Here is a 21,675-nt window from a genome sequence, read left to right as displayed (position 1 = left end):
GCCACAAGAAAAGAATTAAATGCTAAGTGGACGAATTTCTGGGAAAATGGTGGTAAATTAAAGTGTTTGAAGTCTTCTCTCAAATAAAATTCCACAAGTACTGGCACAAGCTTGGAAGATTGTTTTAATATTCTAAAAGATACTGAACTTCACTTGCTAAGCACTGATCCTCAAAAGAAAGTAGTAATGAAAAACACAATTTAGAAGGCAATGAGCTGCATCAATTGAGGGGCTTGTGAAGGGGAAACATAATGAAAAAATGCTACAAAGCTACTTTTTAATTAATCCTTTAGTCTCTTTATATATGTATATATATTTCTAATATATTTACATCCACACACCTTTTTTTTCCTTGTTCAGGCCATGTTTTTGGTATACTGTGCTTTGGAGAAAGAACCAGTGCCAATGTCCTTGCCTGCAGCTTTGGTGCCACCATCCAAGAGAAAACCTCTCAGTGTTCCAGGAGCAATGCCATTAATACCATCTTCAACCAAAGAATCTCATCAGTCCTTGCCACCTGTGGGCATTTTAGCTGCCAAAACACCATTAACACAGGTACAGCTCCAAAGTTACTGGGGATTACAAGGTTTCTGCTCTTAGCTCTGTGCTTCAGAGACTGCCTGTGTGAAGAGACTTAATACAAGTTTTTAGTTTGCTTCTTGCCCTGTTAGTTGGTTTTAGGAGGCTGATGGGAGGACCAGATGGAGAGGTGTAAAATTTACCCTGTTTTATTTTCCTAGATGTCTTCAGATATAAACAATTGGATAAAAATATTGTTTAGTACAGATTTTGAAGATATTTTTAGAACAAATTATTTCAAGCTAAAAAAAAAACCAGTGGTCCAGATACACATCTGCAGAGCACAAGTTTTCTGGATGAGGACTGATAGGAATGTGGACACATTCTTAAAACAGATTGTGGCAGTCATGTATGTGTGTGCATGTGTGCAATTTGGAGAATTAAAATGGAATAGATAAATGCAAGCAGTGGGAGAAGAAAACAAAAGGTGGAGCACATCTACCTAGACACGGATTTGATTTTTGTTCTGAATGTGATTATTAGGCAATTTGATGCCTCTTACCCTCCCCAGATATCTTATTTACTCCTCATCATTTTAGAGTCCAGAAGTTGGGAAATGTCTTTCCAAGTAGCTTATATATAACTTGTTATATTCAAAATAAGAAAAAGCATTGATAAGGGTATTTAAGGTAAGAACTGTGGTACTTAATGCATCAGGTGTAGCTTGGACATTTGGGTGCCCTTATTTGAGTAATCAGTAAGAAACTGGCATCTAAATTTTGGAGGTGCCAAGGTTTTAACCTGGAAATTTCCTTGCCTTGAGGGTAAGTCTTGCTGTATGTATTGCAAAGCAGTGCCATTCTGGGTGAGTTTGTGTACAGCACCATTTGGGAGGCATCTGTTAATTGTCTGTGTGAAATTAATTAACATCCATACATGCACTTGAAGCTGTTCTCACTCAAAAAACCCCAGACATCTTTATATTAGCTGAATGTTGTGAAAGATTGCTCAAGTAACAGAAGTGGCTCTAATTCTCATCTTTACCTTGTTCAGATGTAAATTTTTCAGTTTAGAATGTGCCCAATTATTAACAACCTGGGCTTGAGCAGCTCTCCAGTCCCTCCAGCTAAAGCTTCTCAGCTGTGTAAAGGGGAATAAAATTAATAGAGCCAGACAGTCAGCAGGGCTGTGACTGAGCACAGGGATGATGAGAGAGGAGATCCAGGGTCCAAAGAATGCCTTGGCTGGGGGGCAGAGCAGCACCAAGCAGCCTGCCTGCTTTCCTGAGGGAAATGCTTCTATTTTTCAGTTGCTTGAGGATCACTGCATGTCTGTTTAGGAGGATAAAACTGGTTCATGAACTAGGTACCTGTATCACTTTTTTAAAATCTGTGCTGTAGTCCTTGAATTATGTAAGTCTGAACTGGAAGCAGAACTTGCCTGTATCTTAGTGTTGTGGTTTTGGTTTTTTCCCTTCCATCCTCACCCCCCTTCAGTGGGTTGTGTCGCCTGCAGACAAAATTAAGTACGATGAGATCTTTGTGAAAACTGACAAGGACATGGATGGATTTGTGTCAGGTGTGGAAGCCAGAGAACTGTTCCTGAAAACAGGACTGCCTTCTGCTCTCCTTGCACATATCTGGTAGGTTTTTTCCCTGTGACAGCTGTGTAGATGATGGCATAGTTCTCACTTCTTGCTATGCTGGCATTTCTGAAAGTGACATTTCTGGATATAATAGCATGGCCTTTGTATAACCAGTGATAACTTACTTGCTTCTGCTCTGGGACAGAAGTGGGTGGAAATCAGGTTTATGTCTGAGCACAGATTGTTACAAATGCTGCACTTCAGCTGTCCCTTTGTATTTAAGACATCACATCATCACAGATATCTGATCACTGATCCTACTCATGTACTGGGAAAGGAAAATGTTTCTATAAAATTGTTAGCGTGCAAGATTTATGTCCCACCTCATTCTACAACGTCTTTCCTTACAGCTATGCATTTATTTGGCATTACTCATTACAGAAATGCCTTCATTACACTCAGTGCTTTTTAATTCTTCCTGTGCTATGAGCTGTTGCCAGGCATACTGATAGGGCAACTTTTCTTTCCCCTGAGTTATGGTTAACACAACTGCTAATTTAGGAAAATCAGGAAAATATAAATAAACTTGTGTTGGTTCTGAAGGTGTTGCTAGTGACTTACAGCCCTGATTGTGCTTTTCACCAGAGCACAGCTGTGGGCCCCAACATGCAAAGTGAAAGTGGCTGTGTGTGTTTGAGTGATGTTTCCTATGCCTCTAGTTTTGCTTTAGAAGAAGAGATACACCCTAGCAATTTTCACATTTATAAATGACAGCAACTACACTAAAGAGGGCTGTACTTGGAGAAATGAGGATCTTTTAAATGTCATGTGCATCTCTGTGCAGGGCTCTCTGTGACACCAAGGACTGCGGGAAGCTTTCAAAGGAACAATTTGCTTTGGCTTTCCATTTAATTAATCAGAAGTTAACAAAGGGCATTGATCCTCCTCAGGCTCTGACTCCAGAGATGATTCCACCTTCAGACAGGGGTGTCAGTTTACAGAAGGTAAGGATGGGTTTGGCATTTTTGGCATACATCCCAAACAAATAACGTCGATTTCAAAGGCTACGCAAGAAGCAACCTCAGTGCTGGCATTTGTTAAATTTATCACAATATCAGGAAGTAAACAAATCTTAGGTGCAAAGAATTGACAAAAAACTTCCATCCATATTTCAGAATGAAGCTGCCATTTATTACACATGCCAACCAAGCAGAGAGATCTTATGTTGGGAAAGCATCATTTTCTCTTTTGAAAGAATAATCCTTCTGCTGCTATTTACAAGAAATTTGAGTTTCCATCTAAAGTGACATGCACAAGTTCACTGCTTTTCTCCTAATATGTTTAGTTACCTTTTTTACATCAATCTTTTTAATAAAAAGTTTGGAAGCAATGTGAACTAAAAGTTTAGAGCTATTTAAAATTTTAAAAGTAAATGGCCCCCACTTTATACCTCACAGATAGTTTAGATATCTCCATAGACTGTTGGTTGCCATCTGTCTTAATCCAGCAGTTAGCTGTACCCCAGCAGTTCAATTTGTAGCTATCAGAATGGTAGAGGTCATCACAGATTTTACATATTTTGCACATCATGAAGTCTGATGTGAGTTATCTTTTCTTGGTTGTGCAATACATTGACCTAATTCTGCAACTTTCTTAAACAGAATGAAAAATTCACACCTGGAAAAATGAAACTCAAAATTTGGCACTACTTTTTGAGTTTCTGTAACTGGTACCTAATTTGTTTTTACATTCTGTTTTTAAAAAGTAATTGCTTTATTTGCAACTCTACTAATCTTTTTTGTATGTTTGCTTTCCTTTCTATGTCTCTTTTCTAGTTTGGACTGTTTTTTCCATTCTGCACCACTCTGCTTTTCATCCTTATTATTCTGTCAGTTTGTTAACTCTGCTTTCTCAAGGTTAGAGAAACTTTGCTTTTCTAATATTTACTGTCTGTTGGTTTAATTATGAGCATCCTTCTAAGACTCTCACACAGTCATGAATGAGCTCAGCACTTCTCTCAGGTGTCAAGTTCTGCTCAAATTCTGCTGATTTCCAGAGTTGTTCATCCAGAGTAACCCTGGGATTCTCCCTTGAGCCCAAAACTCTGGGGCTGCTTAAACTGAAAGCAGAAAATCCTGTGTTTTCCTGGTGAAATTGCAGGGGAAGTGGTGACAGGATTAATACCCACAGATTCACTGAAGATAGCACAGAAAATTGAGCTATTAGAAAGCATTAGATGTTGGTTGCTGCTGTTCTGTGGATGTAAATTGATTTTGCAAAACTCTCAAAGACATCAGTGTGATTTTTATTTCATTACTGACTTAAGTGATGAGTGAGAATATTGTGTAAGAAGGTAAGTTAGCTTTCAATTAGCTCTGTAAATCCTGAACAAGAGGGTTTTTAATAAATTAAGCTGAATCTTCAGCTCATTTTGAGCTTTTTCAAAAGATGTTGTCTTGTTGATATGAAAGAACTTTTTTTGTTCAAGATTATTGTTCAATATTTGTACTCAAAGGCTTGAGTCAGTATTAAGAGATAGGCTTTTTGCTGAGATAGGTTTTCTTGATGTGGTGTACATGGTAAAAAAAGAACCCAAACTCCATGTTAGGCTTCATTTTCTGAGCTGACCCATACAAAGGTGATAGCAGAAATATCAGTAAGTAAAATGGTATTTCATTGTGGTTTAAAACTTGTTGCTGTGTTTTCTGACCCAGAACTATTTGTAGTCACCACTTGCATGTCAAGCCATAAAAATGAAACTTTTTTGTAAGGTCCTCTCAAAGAATTTTGATGGGAATTTCCTTTTACTACAACTTTGAGTTAAAAACTGGAGGTGCTGCTTTACATGCATGTTGCAATGTAGTAATGGCAGCCTGTGGTTCTAACTTGTCCTTGTTAATGTGTATTGAAGCTAAAAAGTGTTGGCTTTTATGTTCCTGCCCCCCACCAGTTCTCCTGAATATTTGAAAATAAGATTGAACTACTTTTTCCTCAAGTTTGCTGCTGGCATTAGTGTGCAGAATTTCTTTAACTGGTGAAAGAAGGAGGCCTGGAAAAAATTTTTGTAACAGCTGATATTTCCATGTGTTTCTTCTACCCTTGTCATAGGAGAAGTAAAAAACCCCATTGGAATTCCATGATCAACTCTGCAAAACTCCTGAGTAATTCCTGTAGAGCAGGATTGAGCATCATAGAGAGTTTGCCCATTTGAGAAGCTGTACACTAACCAGTTTAAGAACAGCTGTATAGTTGGTTCTTTGGTTGGTTTTTTTTTGTTTTTTTTTTTAATTCCCAGTTCATACCATTTGTGCTAGTAAAATATACATGAGTTGTCTAGCTCTGCTGAATAACACTCTCAGCCTGTGTGCTCACAGTTTAGGTGTTCATAGCTCTTGGTTTTTTTCTTCCCCAGAGTATCAATTTGAGCAAGCACATAGTTAATAGTATCTTGCTTTATCTGTAGAGAAACTTGATCATTTAAAAACTTTTGTGCTATTTTGGGGGTATCACTTGCCTTTTAAAATTATATGTATGTACTTGTCCTCAGAGTGTTGTGTTTGTCCTGGATGACTTTATTCAAGACTTGAAGGAATGGATGTATTTATAGGAAGTAGCTACAATGGTTGTTGCTTTGTGAGCATGTTCATGTCGTGACAAGGCACAGAAGAATCATTACAGCATTTGTAATTTCTGTCTTCAGCATTTGTTCTCTATCCATTTATGTGTACTTGTTTTGAAACAAATAATTTGTATTACAGTCATTGTCTTACAAAGACATTAAGTAAATGGGAACTCATGGGTGTAAGTTACACTGTGACTTTGTATTATCAAAGTTTCATTGAGTACTCTGGAGGTTCCTGTTAAACAAGCTCAGTATCGCTTAAATCCTTGCAAGTCAGTGTCTACTCTGCAACATGAGGATCACCAAGGTGAAGAAATATAAAAGTAGTAAGAATGAATGCAGGAAAACCACCTAAATATTTGTAACATGAGACTTATTTTAGAAGCGGATTCTATGGTTTTTTGTATGATTAGATAGTCCTGTGCTTTTGTGGGAGGTGTCTTCAAGGAGACAAACTCTCTTTGAATTGAGCTGTCTCCATGCTTTGGCTGTATGTTGTGCTCATACAGCATCTGTACTCTTCTGGGGTTTCTAAGATTGAAGGTTTGAAATGCAGTGCTACCAACAGCATCTGTACTCTTTTGGGGTTTCTAAGGTTAAAGGTTTGAAATACAATGCTACCAGCAGTTGTTACAAGAGGACAGCTCACGTTGCCACAAAAAGTAAAATGTGTGTAGTTGTTGAATGGCATAAGCTCCAGACTAACAGTGTTTATTTTTTATCTTTCAGAGTACTCAAGGACCGAATTCTGTAGCAGATTTTTCTGCAATTAAGGAACTTGATACATTAAACAATGAAATTGTGGACCTGCAGAGGTATGTAAGAGAGGAATAGCCAGAGTTGCCTTGGATTCAGCTGTGCTATTTACTGTTTTTTAAACAACAATTGAGTGCAGAAGAGAAAAGCAGGTGGTAGTGCTGTGCTGAGTAAAGGGTCAGCATGTCTGTGGTACTGTGTGACACTGCTGCTCTCTGTTCACTCCCATGAGTGCCCTCAGTGACAGCAGGACTGGGAAGGGTCTGTCCCTTGTGCCCTCAGGTTGTGTTTCACAGAGCTGTGGGTCAGCAACCTGACATGGGAGTATTCTCCATTGTTCATCTTTATTGGCAGATGTGAGTGGAGCAAATCTTTAGGATGCTGGAACCGTGTATAAATGTTCTTTTATTTGTAGAGGGCATTCCAAGGACTTGTTCTTGGTGGCAGTAAGGAAGTGAGATGGAAAAGATCAGTAAGTATGCAGGATAGGGAGTGGGAAGATGACTGTGCATGGACCTCTGCTAGGGTTTTGATGGGGGTACAGATGGGGATGCTGCTCTTGTGTAATAAAATAAACTGCTGGACTGAGAAAAATTGTTTTGATGTCTGCAGACTCTTGGATTCCATTAATTATTTCTAAGGTAATTAAGATGACTTCAAGTGACTAAGAAAATCAAATTCATATATTTTCTATAGTCTTGGTAATGCTCTTGAGACAGCAAGTATTTTTCTTCAGTGTTTTTCTTGTTACTATCATAAATCCACTGAAAATTCTATTAAGAACAGTAAATTTTCTTATTTTTTAAGTGCGGGTGCTTTGTCATGATGAAATCTGCCTCTCTAATTCATGTCACTTGTGGGAATGATTTAACTTGGCAGTGTGTCAGAGCACAATCTGTTTCCTAAATGCATAAATATTTTTTCATTTCACTTGCTTATTCTCTCTTATTACTCCCACTGCCTCCTTGCTTCTCTCTTCTCTGCCTCCACTGTTCTTCAGGTTATATTAATTCCATTTTTGGACACTCACATTTATTAACCTGAAATAGGATTTGCAACTGTGTATATTTACTGTTGGTATTTTAGAAGGAAATAAATTGTTGGCTGACATAGATTTTTAGATGAAGTTGGTTTTCTGTAGGAGGGCTTGCAGCCTAACATGCAAGCCAGACTGTTTGTGTCTGGTTTTCTTTTCTTACTGTGAGGTATGAAGGAACCTGAAAAAGTCACTACTTCCATTCCTTGAGGGGCAAATATACATTGACAATTATTTTAAATTTAATGATACTTGATTGTTGAAGATAGGGTAGAGGCAACTCTTAGTGTGTATTTCTTTTTAGAAAGGGGAAATTTACTTTGATGTGATTCAGAGGTTCAGAACAGATGGGATTAATAATGTGCTTCAATCTTTGGTGAATTCACATTTCTATTACAACTGGTGAAGTACACTTCCAGACTTGATAGTTGTCATATAAAAATGTAATTTAAACTGAAGTTCTTTTTGTTCATTATTAAGCAAGGTAGATTGTTCAGCTGTTGGACTCAATATATAAGAAATCCAGTCTCTGATTCCATTGAGAAGTGTCCAAGAGCTGCATTTTTGAGACGCAGTAATAAAATTTGAATCTATTTTTGAAGTGCACTTGAAAAAAAAAACACAAAAAAAAAAAAAAGGCAGGAGAGGAAATGGCCAAAAGAATGACAATGTGTGCAGAACAGCTTTTGGAGACACTGAGCAAAGAATACAGAGGCGGTGTCTTTGTGGCTCAACAGTTTGTGTGGGAAAGAGGTCTGGTGGCCAATAGCTTTGTTAATGTTAATTTGATAAATACAGTGTCAGGAAGGTGGGGGTTGAGGATCAGATGAAGAATAAAATGCAGAACACTTCTTAGGGAGGACAATACCCCTCTGGTGGGGGAATGATTTGCCTCTGGACATTGTGGAACCTGCAGCATTTTGAGCCTGTTAGCACTGCTGTCTCTAAATTCTGTTTCAGTTGCACTGTATTTTTAGAAAGCTGCTTGAAGCTTTTCTTGATCAACATGGTGGGAGGCTGGACCATTCTTTTTCAAGCCATAAAACCTTTTTCTTTCCCAACAAACCCAGCTTTGTTTTCTTGCTTTCAAAGTTACTGATGGCCCACAAATTCATGGAATTTCTTCAAGCTTTACTGACACTCCATTCCTCTCTAAGCAGAGGAGTGGCTGAGCTTAACTTGGGATATCTCACCAGAGATGTCATCCTTCACATATGCTGGATAGCAACATTTAAATTGTCTTGAAGTATAAATCAGGTTAAAAGGACCATAAAGCTGGTGAGTTGGTCTCTCAACAGCAATGAAAGAGCAAAACATCCCCCAGAAAAACAGGACAATCTCTCCCTGCCATACACTTGCATCAAACTTTTGTTTCAAATTTCAGAGATCTACATCACCTTAGCTAAAAACTTTAATGTAGGATAGATAATTTCTTCTCAGCCTCTGGTTTGGAAGAAACTGAGCTGTTGCAGCAGAAGAGGTTGTGAGTAACAAGTGTTAGAAGAAACAAGGCAAACCCTTGGCATTTTTTCCAGCATTGCCAAACTGAAGTATTACTACATTAGGAATTCCCACAACTACAGATGTATGTGAAAATAAGAAATATTGGGCAGCTATGAGTGTAGATAATTCTACCAGCTCTGTGAGTAGTCATCATCTTGTTATGATGGGAAAGAACTATGATTTTTTTGCTTTTGTATCTAAGGTGATTCAGCCTGGCCAGGGTTGAATGTTTGGCTTGAACACCTCTGCTGACACAGGGACTTTGCATTCTCAGCTATGACAGATATTTGCAGTGTGCTGGCTCCTATTTATAAATGACTCCATTCACAAATTAGTATTAAATTTAGGGTTTTGGTAAATCATGAAGCATCTGGATGGGAGAAACCATCAATTACTCATTGCTTTTAATTTATTTGATATGAGGTTCTCCCAAGCTGACTGCTATTAAAATGCATAGGGAAATTGTATTGCTTTCAAAAATTGGCTTGAATTGGTTACAAGTGTCCTTTGTTGGCAAGACCACAATTCTTTTGGAGTTGCTTTTTGGATGTAGTAAGGGACTTGATGATCCAGGAAATCTGTCATATCCAACAAATCAATTTTGTTCCTTGTTTTTGGTTCTTTCAGTTGCTGAACATTCCTAAAGGGGCATAGCAGATAGTTTGTAAAAGAAATGAAGGTATTCAGAAGAATTAATGAATTAAGTAGTTCTGTGTTGTCTTTTCTTTGAAACAAAGAGGCATTTCTGGGGGGGAGGATGGGATGTGTTATGTGCAGACTATATGCACTCAGATTGTTTTCCTTTGCCTGAGACTGCTGCCTAAGCTTTTCTTGTTCTGCCTGACAATACTTCTTTCACTTGATTCTTTCCAATTCATTGTTTGTGCTCTGATTTGGCTCATGGAAATGCCAGTGGGTGGGTGTTGTATCCTGTTGCTTAGTCCAGATTGCAAGGATTTAGGTACCTGGCTTGTGCTGTAATACAAAGGAAGTGATCTGCATCTCTGACAGTCTCAGGCACATCAGTGACAGTAATGTAGAAATGCTGTATATTAACCAAACACACCTGCTTGCAGTTCTATTTCTTGCTCATTTTTCCCACCCCAGCAGGAAAAATAACAAGTATTCATTTTTCTACTCTTTTTTGTCATCAATCAGGAAGAAAATATATGAATGTTGGCTGTGCTTGATGGGTGTTTGAGGGCTTGAAGGTATTTTTCAGCCTGATTTGTACATGGATCTGTAGAAGTGCTTTATTGAGACCTTTGTTCATGGGAAGTTATGGAAGCCAAAGCAACAGAGTTTGTTTCAAGCCTGTGTTGCAATGCTTTAAATAGCTAAGTACAACTATGCTACAGATGCTATTGAGCTAGAGGAGTGTGCTGTAGCTTTGATTGAAAAGGTAAAGATTTTTTTTTAGGATTTCCAATTTCTTGTGAATGGAAAGTGAGGAATTTTATGAATTTTATGAAAGTTCTTTTATTAATTTTGTGGAAGTATGATCCTTTATTTTGAAGGATCGCACTTAACAGAATAAATAGCCTTGAGCTTCAAGGTTCCTCTTCCCACATCTTTCCTTTTCCTTCCATTTAAATTTCCCCTTTGGGCATAATCAGGAAGTTCCTCTTTAATCAGATAATGAGAAAAATAATAGCAGAGTATAAGCTATAGTAATTACTTGTCAGAGCAAATACTCATTTAAGATCCAATATCTGGGTTCTTTGTATTTTCCACTGTGTGTGGTTTAGCAGTAATGTAAAACTTTCTCAGCTTGAGTAAAGAGCTTAGAGTAGACCTGCTTTACTTCAACACAGAAATGCTTTCTTCTGTATTAAATTAGAGTAAACTAATAAATAGTTTTAGATTGATTAACAATCTGCTGCAATTAAAATATGAAGTTTTGTAATGTCAGTTTATACCAATAATACAATCTAATAGCTTTTCACTATGGTGTTTCATTTAGAAATGTTAGGTTTATTGTTCATATTCTAACTTCAGTGTGTGTGTTGGTTTATTAACAAAATCCTTATGAAAGCAAATATCTACAGAAGATTGTGTAAAAACTGTAATGCTTAATGTTTTCCTGCATCTATGGAAGGAGAAAAGATTCCATATGCTGTCTAGAGAGAAACACTCATGATTTTTTAATAACAGTAACACGTCTCAGTTGTATGGGTTTGTTCCCTTTCTTAAAGCTATTGTTGTGTCTGACTGATGAGAATTTATTGATGATAATTCCCCTGTCATCAGCAGTCACTTAAACTTGAATAATGTCTGTAGAGGCAGCCTTGATATGACACAGCAGATCACTCTGTGTGGAGTGTCTGAGCAGATCGTGATTCCAGCAAGCCAAGCCAACCTCCCTGCTCCTGCCTGAGCCTCCCAACAGACAAATCCAAAATCTGACAGGCCAAGGGCATCCATGGGCTCTGCTGGCCTGTGGCAGTGTTCCCTGGCTGCTGGGAGCACGGGCATGGCTGTGTTTGCAGGGGTTAATAGATGGAATCTGATGCAATCCCTCCCACTTTTCCTAGCAGTTTTCATTAGACAAGTGCTCCATAGCAACAGTGAGATCACTGGAGACAGTATTTCATTGATTTCTGCCGCCCGCCCCTTTCCATTTTTGAGCCATTCTTATCACTGGAGTGCAGTTGGTGGAAAGACAGGGGGGTTTTATGCAGAACACTTCTGTGGGCTTCTGTCTTGTAAATCATTTGGAAAGCAGAAATCCCTCACATCTTTTTTGTTTCATGTTTCACTATGTATTTAAAGAGAGATACAGGCTTAGGGGGCTGGATAACGGTACCTGCTGTAGCTGATGTTCTTAAGTATTCTTGCATTGTTTGCTGGTCTTCCAGGGAAAAGAATAATGTAGAGCAAGATCTGAAGGAGAAAGAAGATGCCATCAAGCAGAGGACAAGTGAGGTCCAGGTAAATAAACCACCAAATTTTTGTTCAGACATCTGATACTGCACCATGTGCTGTTTTAATGACAGTGAGATTACTGAGTCTTTAGATCATGCCACTTATCCAGTAAAAATAAGAAAAATTGGTAGCTAAGAAAAATAATGTACTTTGAAGTGTATTTTCTATATCATTTTGGGGTTGTGTGGGTGTGTATATTTATATAAATGTGCTAGCTCCTATAGGATATATAGCATGCATGGAGTTTAAAATGAAAAATATTACAAAATACTAGATTTTTCTTTCCTTTTTTTTTTTTTTAAGCAAGATTATCTACTGTGTAATTAAAACTAAAGAGGACACTGTAGCAGTGTAAATTAATTAATAAACTTAAATGGCTGAATTAAAAGGGCTTGTGTATCGGGCTGCTTCTTAAGAGGCACAGTAATTACCAGCTAGGGAGAAATGTTGCCTCAAATTAATTTTGCCTAATATAAGTTAATTTTCTAAAGAATCTGTTGATTTTTACTTGAAAGGATGATATTGAATTTCTTGAATATCTGAAAATCTAAATTTGCAAGTGTCTTGCAGATGTTAAAAATATGCAGTCAGCATCAGTGTTTAGAGTGCTGACAGACAAGCCAAGCTCTGAATTAAATATTGCAAAGCAATATTTCAGTTAAATTCTCAGTTGCTGTTTAAAAACAAAATCTTCAATTTGATATCTGACCATTTATATTTATTTCTAAATTTATTTTAAGAATCTATCATTTTCCATAATCTTTACTTAAGAGCAAATAATGCGCGATTTCAGCATTTCAATTTTGGTGGGGCTGTAAAGGAGCTAATGTGTTACAAGAGTTGTGAATTTTGTGCAGGGTTATTTGATATCCTTGGAGTGTGGATGATAATTACCAGTGTGACCTTTGAGGAGATGATCAGATGCTGGCCTGTTGGTCGTGCTGGCAGCAGCTCCAGCAGCTGCAGGAATGCGTGTGGAAGTTGCCCATGCCTGAGCTCCACGGTCATTCCCCTCCCCACCCTGCAGATTTCCCTTTCCCACTGTTCTCACAGTTCTCAGGGCTATTCCTGGCTTTGCACACAGGATTATTTTGTTGGTGTCTTCTGGGATCTGTGTTGGCTCATGTGAGGGTTGAGTTTTCTGGTGCCTTTGCACAAAAGGTTTGTAAGCTTGATAAAAACCTTACCTTGAATGTTCTGGTGTCATCCATGTGTGTTTGACAGGCAGCAGCATCACAGAATCCCCTGAGTCTCTGCATCCTGAGCAGTGCTGCTGGGAGCAGCTGTCTCAGGTCTTTAACCTGTTAGTGGTCACACAGGCTATTTCTAAATATGGTTACAGAGTTCTGTCAGTCTGCACAGAAGGAGCAATCTATTATGGGCTTGTCAGAAAAAGGAGAAACCTCCAGGATCAAACAGGAAATGGCTGCAGCATTTATTTAATCTGCTGGCCCTTTATCTTTTCTTATTCCTGGCTGGTGAAGGACCTGCATGTTTCAACAAACTTTCTAGAACTTCAGAGAATAATAGAACAGATAAAGGATATCTTTGCCTCATGCATTTTTCTCCTGGTTTTATTCTAATGAGGACATTTCTAAAGATGGTCTACCAAAGAGCCAGTTTGCTCTAACCTGCCTCCTTGTTTCAAGCTGGTTTTGTGGCATGACACTTCAGGGTTTCTGATACCAGAATTCCTTCCACAGATCTGTTTGTAATCTCAAATATAGCCATGGTCAGTGATCAATCAAGCTGATTTGTATAGCTGAAGGGAAGGAATGACAGTTTTTTCTTCTAAACTGTGTAAATAGATACTAAAAAGCAAAGGCAGAAAAAGAGTTGTAAGGAAGATGTAGCATATAGATGGGGTTTAATCTGCTTGTTAAAATATCAGCTCTTCAGTAGCAGAGACTAAAGGGTCTTTTCCTCAAAGTCACATGCACTGAGTATCCCTCAGAATTGGATTTTCTTTTTCTCTATTGCAGTGCACCAATGCCATTAGAAAATCAGTGAAGTTCTACTTTTCTGTCCTCTTGCAGGCTTGGTATTTTCTAGCACATGAATTGTGTTGGGAAGGACAGACTGGCAAGCTATTAAATCCATTGTCCATGGAAATATGGATTCCTAAACTTTCCTTATCCTACACTTTATTGGCATAAAGAGTTACAATGATCAGAAATCTAATACAAGGATTATTGTTACCATCAAAATGGCACTTTGTAACACCTCAAGTATCTTAGGGGTTTTCATTTAAAATCTCATTCAGTGCTTGATCATTAAGATGCTGCTTCCATGCTGAAGGGTGTTCTTTGAAATTGAAGCTTAATTGGAGCCTGGTTTAATTCATGAAGAGGCATCTTTGAGTATAATAGCCAGTTTTGTGTGTTGTATGTACTGCAGCCTTTAATTCTGGAGAGGTTAGGTGCATGTGTGAACAAAAACTACCACAGGTTTTGGGTTTGGTTGGGTTTTTTTCCTTCTTTTCTCTTCTGGCAGCCATCAAGCTTAGTTAGGTCTCTTCAGTGCTTCTCTACTGCTGTGCCTAGGACAGACAAAAGTGGAGATGATCTATATTTAGCTTGTGTGGATGTGAATTCTTGCTTCCTCTAGGAGAAAGGAGGCTGAAGTCTCTTTAAGCTGTTACTTTTTTCCTCCACCGCTTCTGTTAACTGTCAGCTGATCCTTGCTTTTCAAAGCCATGTGAAAATGAATGGATCAAGAGTGTCCCAATTATCCAAGTCAGTAGCTGCTCTGAGAGCTTTTTGTGTGCACACTGGTTTTTCTCTCTTGGGTTAGAAATAACCAGTATTTTTCCTAGTCTGACTGCTGTATACTGACACACTCTTCACTGAAATTCAGATTTAATTTGGGGGAGTTTTGTGGGGGGCTTTTTGTGATTTGATTTGGGAGCTTTTTTGCATGGTTTTGTGGTTGATTTTTGAGGTAAAACCATCTGTGATGTATCTCTGGGTAGCCCTCCAGTTGTCTTGAGGTTACCTAATTCCCCAGCATCTGACTGCTGCATCATATGCCTTTCTATTCCTATCTGGCTTTTTGTCCTCCTTATGTGGAGGTGTTAGCACACAACACATGGATAAACTGTCTCCCTCACCAAAAAGAACCCAAACAAAACACCCCTAGAAAAGGAGAGCAGGATTGTAGCTTAGAGCAGCACACAAATGTATGATCTAATCAAAATTTCATGTCTGCTTGCTTTCTTATCCTCCCTAATTTTTTTTCCTCTCTGTTAATTTTTTACCGTTGTTGATGATTCTTCCTGAAATTGCTGTATTTTCTCAGAAAGGCTGCAATCTTCTCTTTTCATCTAATACTTCTCCTTTTGGATTAATCCTTTTTGATCTCCCTGTATTATCTCTTCCTCCTGACTTTGACGATTCTTTCTTCTTCCTAAATTCTTTCCTTGACATGTTTTTCAGTGTTGTCTCTGCAGCTTGTTGAGGTATAACCATTCCTGTTGCTCAGAAATTAAGTAATTATTTTATGATGCTACTTAAAACACAAGACACATACTTGCTGCTCTTTCATAAATCAAAAGATTCTGTATTGTTGTGTGTGAAATCTGCATTTTTTACCTATAGTGGTGCACAGAAAATAAGTTTTTGGCTGATCCTTGCAAAATTGTGAGCAGGAATGCCCTAGGAGGCAGTGCATTTGGGTTAATGGTCTTTCACCATGCTCCAAAAAGCAGTTCCTATTTTTGGCCTTGTGTTTTTGAAGGGGGAAAGAGCAGAATAAAGGATTTCTGTCATGACAAAATCCCAGAATGTTTTGGGTTGGAAGGAGCCTCAAAGCCCATCTTATTCCAGCCCCCTGCCATGGGCAGGGTCACCTTCCACTGTCCCAGGTTGCTCCAAGCCCCATCCAGCCTGGCCTTGGACACTTCCAGAGATGGAGCAGTCACAGCTTCTCTGGGAACCTGTGCCAGGGTCTGCCCATCCTCACACCAAAGGATTGCTTGCTGATGTCCCATCTAAACCTGCCCTCTGCCAGTGTGAAGCCATTCCCAGTGTCCTGTGACTCCATGTCCTGATAAAAAGTCCATTTCCAACTTTCTTGCGAGCTCCTTTTCATTCCTGGAAGGGCTTTAAGATCTCCCTGGAGCCTTCACTTCTCCAGGGTGAACAACCCCAGAGGTGCTCCTGCCCTCTCACAATTTTCATGGACCCTCTGGGCTCACTCCAACAGGTCCATGTTCTTAATAAGAAACTCAGTGAAACACAGTGCTAAAGCACAGGGCAGAGACACTGTAGCAACCTGAATAAAGACAACTTTGAAATTCAGAATGAAAACGTGACCTCTGTGTGAGGGATACAGTTCATATGTATGATCTCAACACTTCAGTGAGATTTGTTTTACTGAAGAAAAGCAAAGGCAAACAAGCTGATTATTTTTATGTCATTGAATTAGAATCTCAGAGTACTTGCTTGTCTGGTATCCATGCAGGCTTCTGGAAGATAATTTGTTGATTCCTTGAAATCTGGGTTAGCACTGCAGTTTGTGCTGTGGAATTCAGTGGTTAAAGGGAGAGAGGGAACAAATGTCAAGCTGTGTGTTTTATTTCAGGATCTCCAGGATGAAGTAAAGAGGGAGAGCAGTAATCTGCAGAAGCTGCAAGCTCAGAAACAGGAGGCACAGGAAACCCTTAATGATCTTGATGAGCAGAAGGCCAAGTTGGAAGAACAACTTAATGACATCAGGCAGAAGTGTGCAGAGGAGGCCCATTTGGTAAGGTCTGGTGGCCAGTGCCCTGGGGAAGCATAAATGCCTTGTCTTGAAGAACTCAGCCTTGCAGAGTTCCAGTTGTTGGGGCAGGAAAAAAGCTTTAATGAATAAATAGCCTGAGTGTCAAGGTTTTGTGACCAACAGAGCATAGGAAATACATCACTTGCTTCAGTGTTCCTAATTTAGTGTCAGTGTGTCAACAAACATATTGAGATCTACTTGTACACAAATAAGGTTTAAAGCAGAAGTATCTGTGTTGGTCAGAAGAACAGCTAAAATACTCTGTTCTCATTGAGACCAATACAGAGTTAACTGTTTATTCAGGTATTATCTATAACCTCTGCAATAGCTATGATATTTTTTAACTTTTTCTGGTCATAAATAATAGTATTTGGATGTGTGGGTTTTTGGTTGTGGGTTTTGGGGTTGTTTTTTTTTGACTTGAAATACTGTTCATGCTTTAGATTGCCATGCTGAAGGCTGAAATAACAAGCCAGGAATCAAAGATTTCAGCCTATGAAGATGAACTGACCAAAGCCCAAGAGGAGCTGAGTCGCCTGCAGCAAGAAACTGCAGAGCTTGAGCATTGCATAGAGTCTGGGAAAGCACAGCTGGGACCTCTTCAGCAACATCTGCAGGATTCACAACAGGAAATCAATTCAGTAAGGCAGTGTGAAAGACCCACCCCCCAAAAATATTTTGAGCTGGAAACCTTTAGTGTGGTTTGCCTTAAGGGGAAGGCGTTGTTTCCTTTTTTCTTCACTGTTTGCTCTTGTCTTTAGTTACTTACACATGTGTTCTGTGCTAGTAGTTGTTAGGATTTTTAGAGGCTGACTTTAGTCACTCAAAATACTTCATGGTCTTTTATTAATCAAAGGGATTAATTTATTATAGTCCATAAATAATTTGTCATAATGTAGTGAATGAAAAATGGATGATGCAGACTTAAATTCTCTGTGTCCAGTAGTTATTGAAGTTTTCGTCCTCCATGGTCTGAGGCATGCTCTCACTATTCTTTAATTGATGTGATGTCAGTATAAAATTACTGATAGCATTTACTTAGTGCATTTTTGAGGTGGGAAAGTGAGGTGGATAGAAGAAGAAATTGGGTTGAGATGAGACCCTGAGAGGGAGAGATCCCTGTGCTTTGAAGTGGCTGCTGTTGCATGAGCACTTTCAGTTCCTCTCTGTAATCAGGGATTTGTTACAACTTTGGTGATGCCTGAGCTTGCACACCCTTTCCTCGTGGTTCCCCTTCCCTGTTGCCAGCTGTATTATGTATTAGCCACTCACACTGGTACCAGGTTGAAAACAAAAGGCAAAGCCTCCCTTTGAAACCCTAGAAATGGCTGACCTCAGGGTTGGTCATTTCACACAATTCACATCTGTAACTTGCTAACGAGTCTTACAACATCCATAATTTTGAAATATGGCTTTTAGTTTAGAAGCTGAGAAGTAAACAAATGGATTTTTTCATCATTCCATCACAGGTGGAGAGAAGGTTATACCACTACAGTGTTTTTATATGGCAAGGAGTGCTTGCCATGAACAGATTTGAGACTGATAATATAAGTGGTTATGCTTGACTGTACTATAGACATTATTTTACTAGGTTTTATAACAGTACTTCTGACTTTATTGCTCTTGACTCCTAAATAAGGAACAGTAGGTGCTTTGGTGCTTTAGGCAAGATTTTCTAATGGCTGGTGAGAGGTCACTTAACTTGAAAGGCACCTGGTGGTGTCTTTGCTGACACCCCAATAACTCTATTAGGTCACTGACCTAGCAGGGTTCAATGGGATTTAGGCACCCAAATATCTGGACTAGGTTTATTCTTCTGCATAACCTGCCAGATCCAGTAATTCCTTCATAACTGGCAGGTTGGTTGTAAATGTTTGCTCTAAGGCACTGCATTAATCATATTGCTGAAATAATAACAGATGAATGTAAGTGTCTGCTTAGGAAGATAGACTTGGCTTTTGTAGACTTCAGAAGTCATGTGGGAGATGATAATGAAATCATAATGTTCCTTCTTGGAAGATGAGAGTTCTGATAAAGCCTTTTTTATTTTGAGTTTAAGGAAATTGCAAATACATAATCTAGGAAAAAAACCCAAACCACACACACACACACACACAAACCCCAGTCCAAAATAAAAATAAGAAAAAAAAAAAAGAAACCAAAACTCCCCAGCAAAACTAAACAAACAAAAAAACCCTGAAACCTTTGCAACTTTGCTGATGAGTTTGAATAGCAACAAGCCTTGGTGTTGCCAGTGGCACAGTCTCTTCTTCCTTGGCAAAAGGTGTGTCCTTCAACCAGTCTGCACTTCTGCTAAATAAGTTTTCGCTTATCTCTCAAATTTCACCCTTTGATTGACAGAATGGGTTTTTATTATATTAGCTTTTGAAAATAAGATTTTCAGACATATATCACCCACCTTATATTTAGGAAATATGACATTTACTGTCCTCCATGTGCTGCCATACTGATGCTAATACATTTATTTCTATTTACAGGTGCAGACAAAGCTTCTTGAGCTGAAAGAACTGGAAAATAACCAATTTAGCTGGCACTCTCAGCCCCATAGTACACTTGTTAATGGAACTGTGGATCATTCTAGTCTTAGCAACAGCAGCAGTGAAACTGCAAACCTTAATGAGAATGCTGAGAGGGAAAGTGTAGCAGAAGAGGAACAAACAAACTGTGTGTCTCCAGTGAGTAGTGTTTTGCCTGCTTGATCATGATGCATTGCAGCTGTGAAGTTGGAATAAGTTAAGAATGTACCAAGATTGATTATGTTTTTAAACATTTGCACAACTGAAATTTCAGAGTGTTTTTCTGAGATACTGTGTTTCCACATCTCTGAAAGTTCATAAGCAGAAAAGGAGGTAATTTTAGTTTGCCTACAAAGTAGCAGTAACATTTTTTTTCCTGTATTTATTTCCAAAGCAAAATATCATAAATTGAATAGCAGACTTAACATTAAAGGAGAGCAGCTGTCTCCATTTGGTGCAATGAGAGCAGAATAAGGAAAAGTATAGAAAATCTAAAACTGTCTTGCTTTAAATGTTCCTCCTTATGTCTCAGTAGATTCGTGATTTATTTTTTTTAAAACTTTTACAGGGTTTATGAAACACTAAAGTATGTGCTATAATGAGTATGAACCTCTTGAAATATGCTTTTGTATATTCTGTGATTTTATTTAAAACTTCAAATTTTATTGTGCAGTCTTACATTTACTTCTTTATGGTGAATTGCTTTTACCCTTGTACAGATAAGGAATAGTCCTGAAACAGCAGTCTCTGTAGGAGAAGAGAAAGAGACCCCAGCTGCAACTGCTACCAAAAAAGTGAGTTTATTCAGGTTTGGGGAAGGAAAAAGTAGCTTAAAAAAATCCTGGTTAAACTGTTTCAGGCTTGCATGATGGTCATACAACAATAGAGAAATAATTGTCACTTCCTACTGGTTTTATTTAGTGTGATGTCTTGAAAACATTTCATCTTGTGTAGCAGGCAGGTTGTTGAACAATATTTTGGATCTCCATTGATGAATTATATAGAATTCTGGCTGTCTCTGCCTTAAGCTTTAAGAAACCACTGAATGGTAACAGGAGGTGACATAAGTGTTTTCCATCCTTGCAAGTCTTTAAAATTTAATATGTTTCTCTCTGTCTGCATTGCCCAGGAAGATCCATTTGATGCTGAGTCTAATCCCTTGCCTGATCTAGTTTCTGAAGCCAGCTTAGAGTTCTTCCAGTCTGACCCTTTTGTTGGCAGTAAGTAAATATTTCTCTCCAAGTGCAGATTTGCAGAAACAGATCTTGTGTGAATGCATCAGACTCATCTTCACCTTGAGACTGCTCTTTATAGGATAAATCTGAGGATGTGTGGGTGACAGGAGCCTGAAGCCAATAGCATTACAGAAATAGAAGTGATAGAAATGAGAGTTCTGGGGTGTTTCTCCTTCCTTCAGCTGGACTTCCTCATGAGCTCTGAAAATGTCTCCTTTCCCTCATTGCTCCTCCTGAGGACTTCTCTTCCCCATCCCCTCCGTGCCTCTGCCCTGGTGGCATTTTGGCTGTAGAGGTGTGGGCAGGCCTGTGGTGTGTGTGGTGTCACTGATCTGACTGACAGCCCCAGTGCACAAAGAGGGCAGCAGAGGGTTCTCTGGGCTCTGCTCTGGGGAGGGTGTGGGTGGTTCAGAATGAATGGCTCTGGCCTACTTCTGGGGAGTTTGGCTCTCAGAACAAGGTAATGTGGAGCTGCACCATCTGTTCATCTTGTGGAAGTGCTGGGCTTTATTTTAAGAACTTGCCATTGACGAATGATGTTGCTCTGCTCTTATTTTTTATGGAAGGAATGATCTGCCTATATGGAACCAGTTGGGAAAGGGGAGTTATTTTAAATTAACTGCTGAAGCAGATGTTTTCAGCCACATTAATATGATTTTACACCCTTTCAGATCAACATGGTGTGATCAATTTAGCTTGTATTGCTTTGAAAGGAAAATAAACTAAATTTGTTTCAGATCACTTGGCTTCTGAAAGAATGTCAGTGCAGATTAAATATTTTATGAATAAATTAAACTAATTTAAAGCAGCTTGAATGTTTCTGTGTAGATACTGCTTGATTTTTGTTTATATTGAAGTCTTACAGCACATGACAAGGCCTTTCAGAAGAGAAAAGGTCTGTCTGTTAAGAACCAAACTTTTAGGCTTTGAGCACTCAGTATATTCAGGGGTAGGTACCTACAGCTAAGAGAGAGAGTATCTCTCAGATGAACATGAGAAAGTAGAAATGAGCTGGGATCATGCATCCAGTACTGAAGTGAGCACTTAGGAGCTGCCATCCACAGTGTGTGTGACAATTAAACCAACCTGGGACTCATCTCAGTAGCTGGCCTGGATTACTGCAGTGGTAATACTGCAGAATGTGGGGGTTTGTGGACAACAGCCAACGGAAATGCAGCTTGGAGATGGCTGATTCT

At 38.8% G+C, this 21,675-nt stretch overlaps 1 protein-coding gene across 1 annotated transcript in view; it reads left to right on the top strand.

Annotated features, from left to right (window-relative positions):
• The window catches only part of EPS15 (epidermal growth factor receptor pathway substrate 15), a 47,703-nt gene that overhangs the window by 14,705 nt on the left and 11,323 nt on the right, over positions 1-21,675 (top strand). The window contains 10 exon segments of the mRNA XM_063166101.1: positions 361-555; positions 2,016-2,161; positions 2,949-3,108; positions 6,456-6,541; positions 11,880-11,952; positions 16,528-16,689; positions 17,151-17,348; positions 19,206-19,403; positions 19,964-20,038; positions 20,374-20,464. Coding sequence (XP_063022171.1) covers positions 361-555; positions 2,016-2,161; positions 2,949-3,108; positions 6,456-6,541; positions 11,880-11,952; positions 16,528-16,689; positions 17,151-17,348; positions 19,206-19,403; positions 19,964-20,038; positions 20,374-20,464 — 1,384 coding nt within the window.

Source organism: Melospiza melodia, chromosome 11 (genome assembly GCF_035770615.1).
Source record: "Melospiza melodia melodia isolate bMelMel2 chromosome 11, bMelMel2.pri, whole genome shotgun sequence".
In the NCBI taxonomy this organism is placed as follows: Eukaryota; Metazoa; Chordata; class Aves; order Passeriformes; family Passerellidae; genus Melospiza; species Melospiza melodia.
This window is presented reverse-complemented; position numbering and strand designations above follow the sequence as displayed.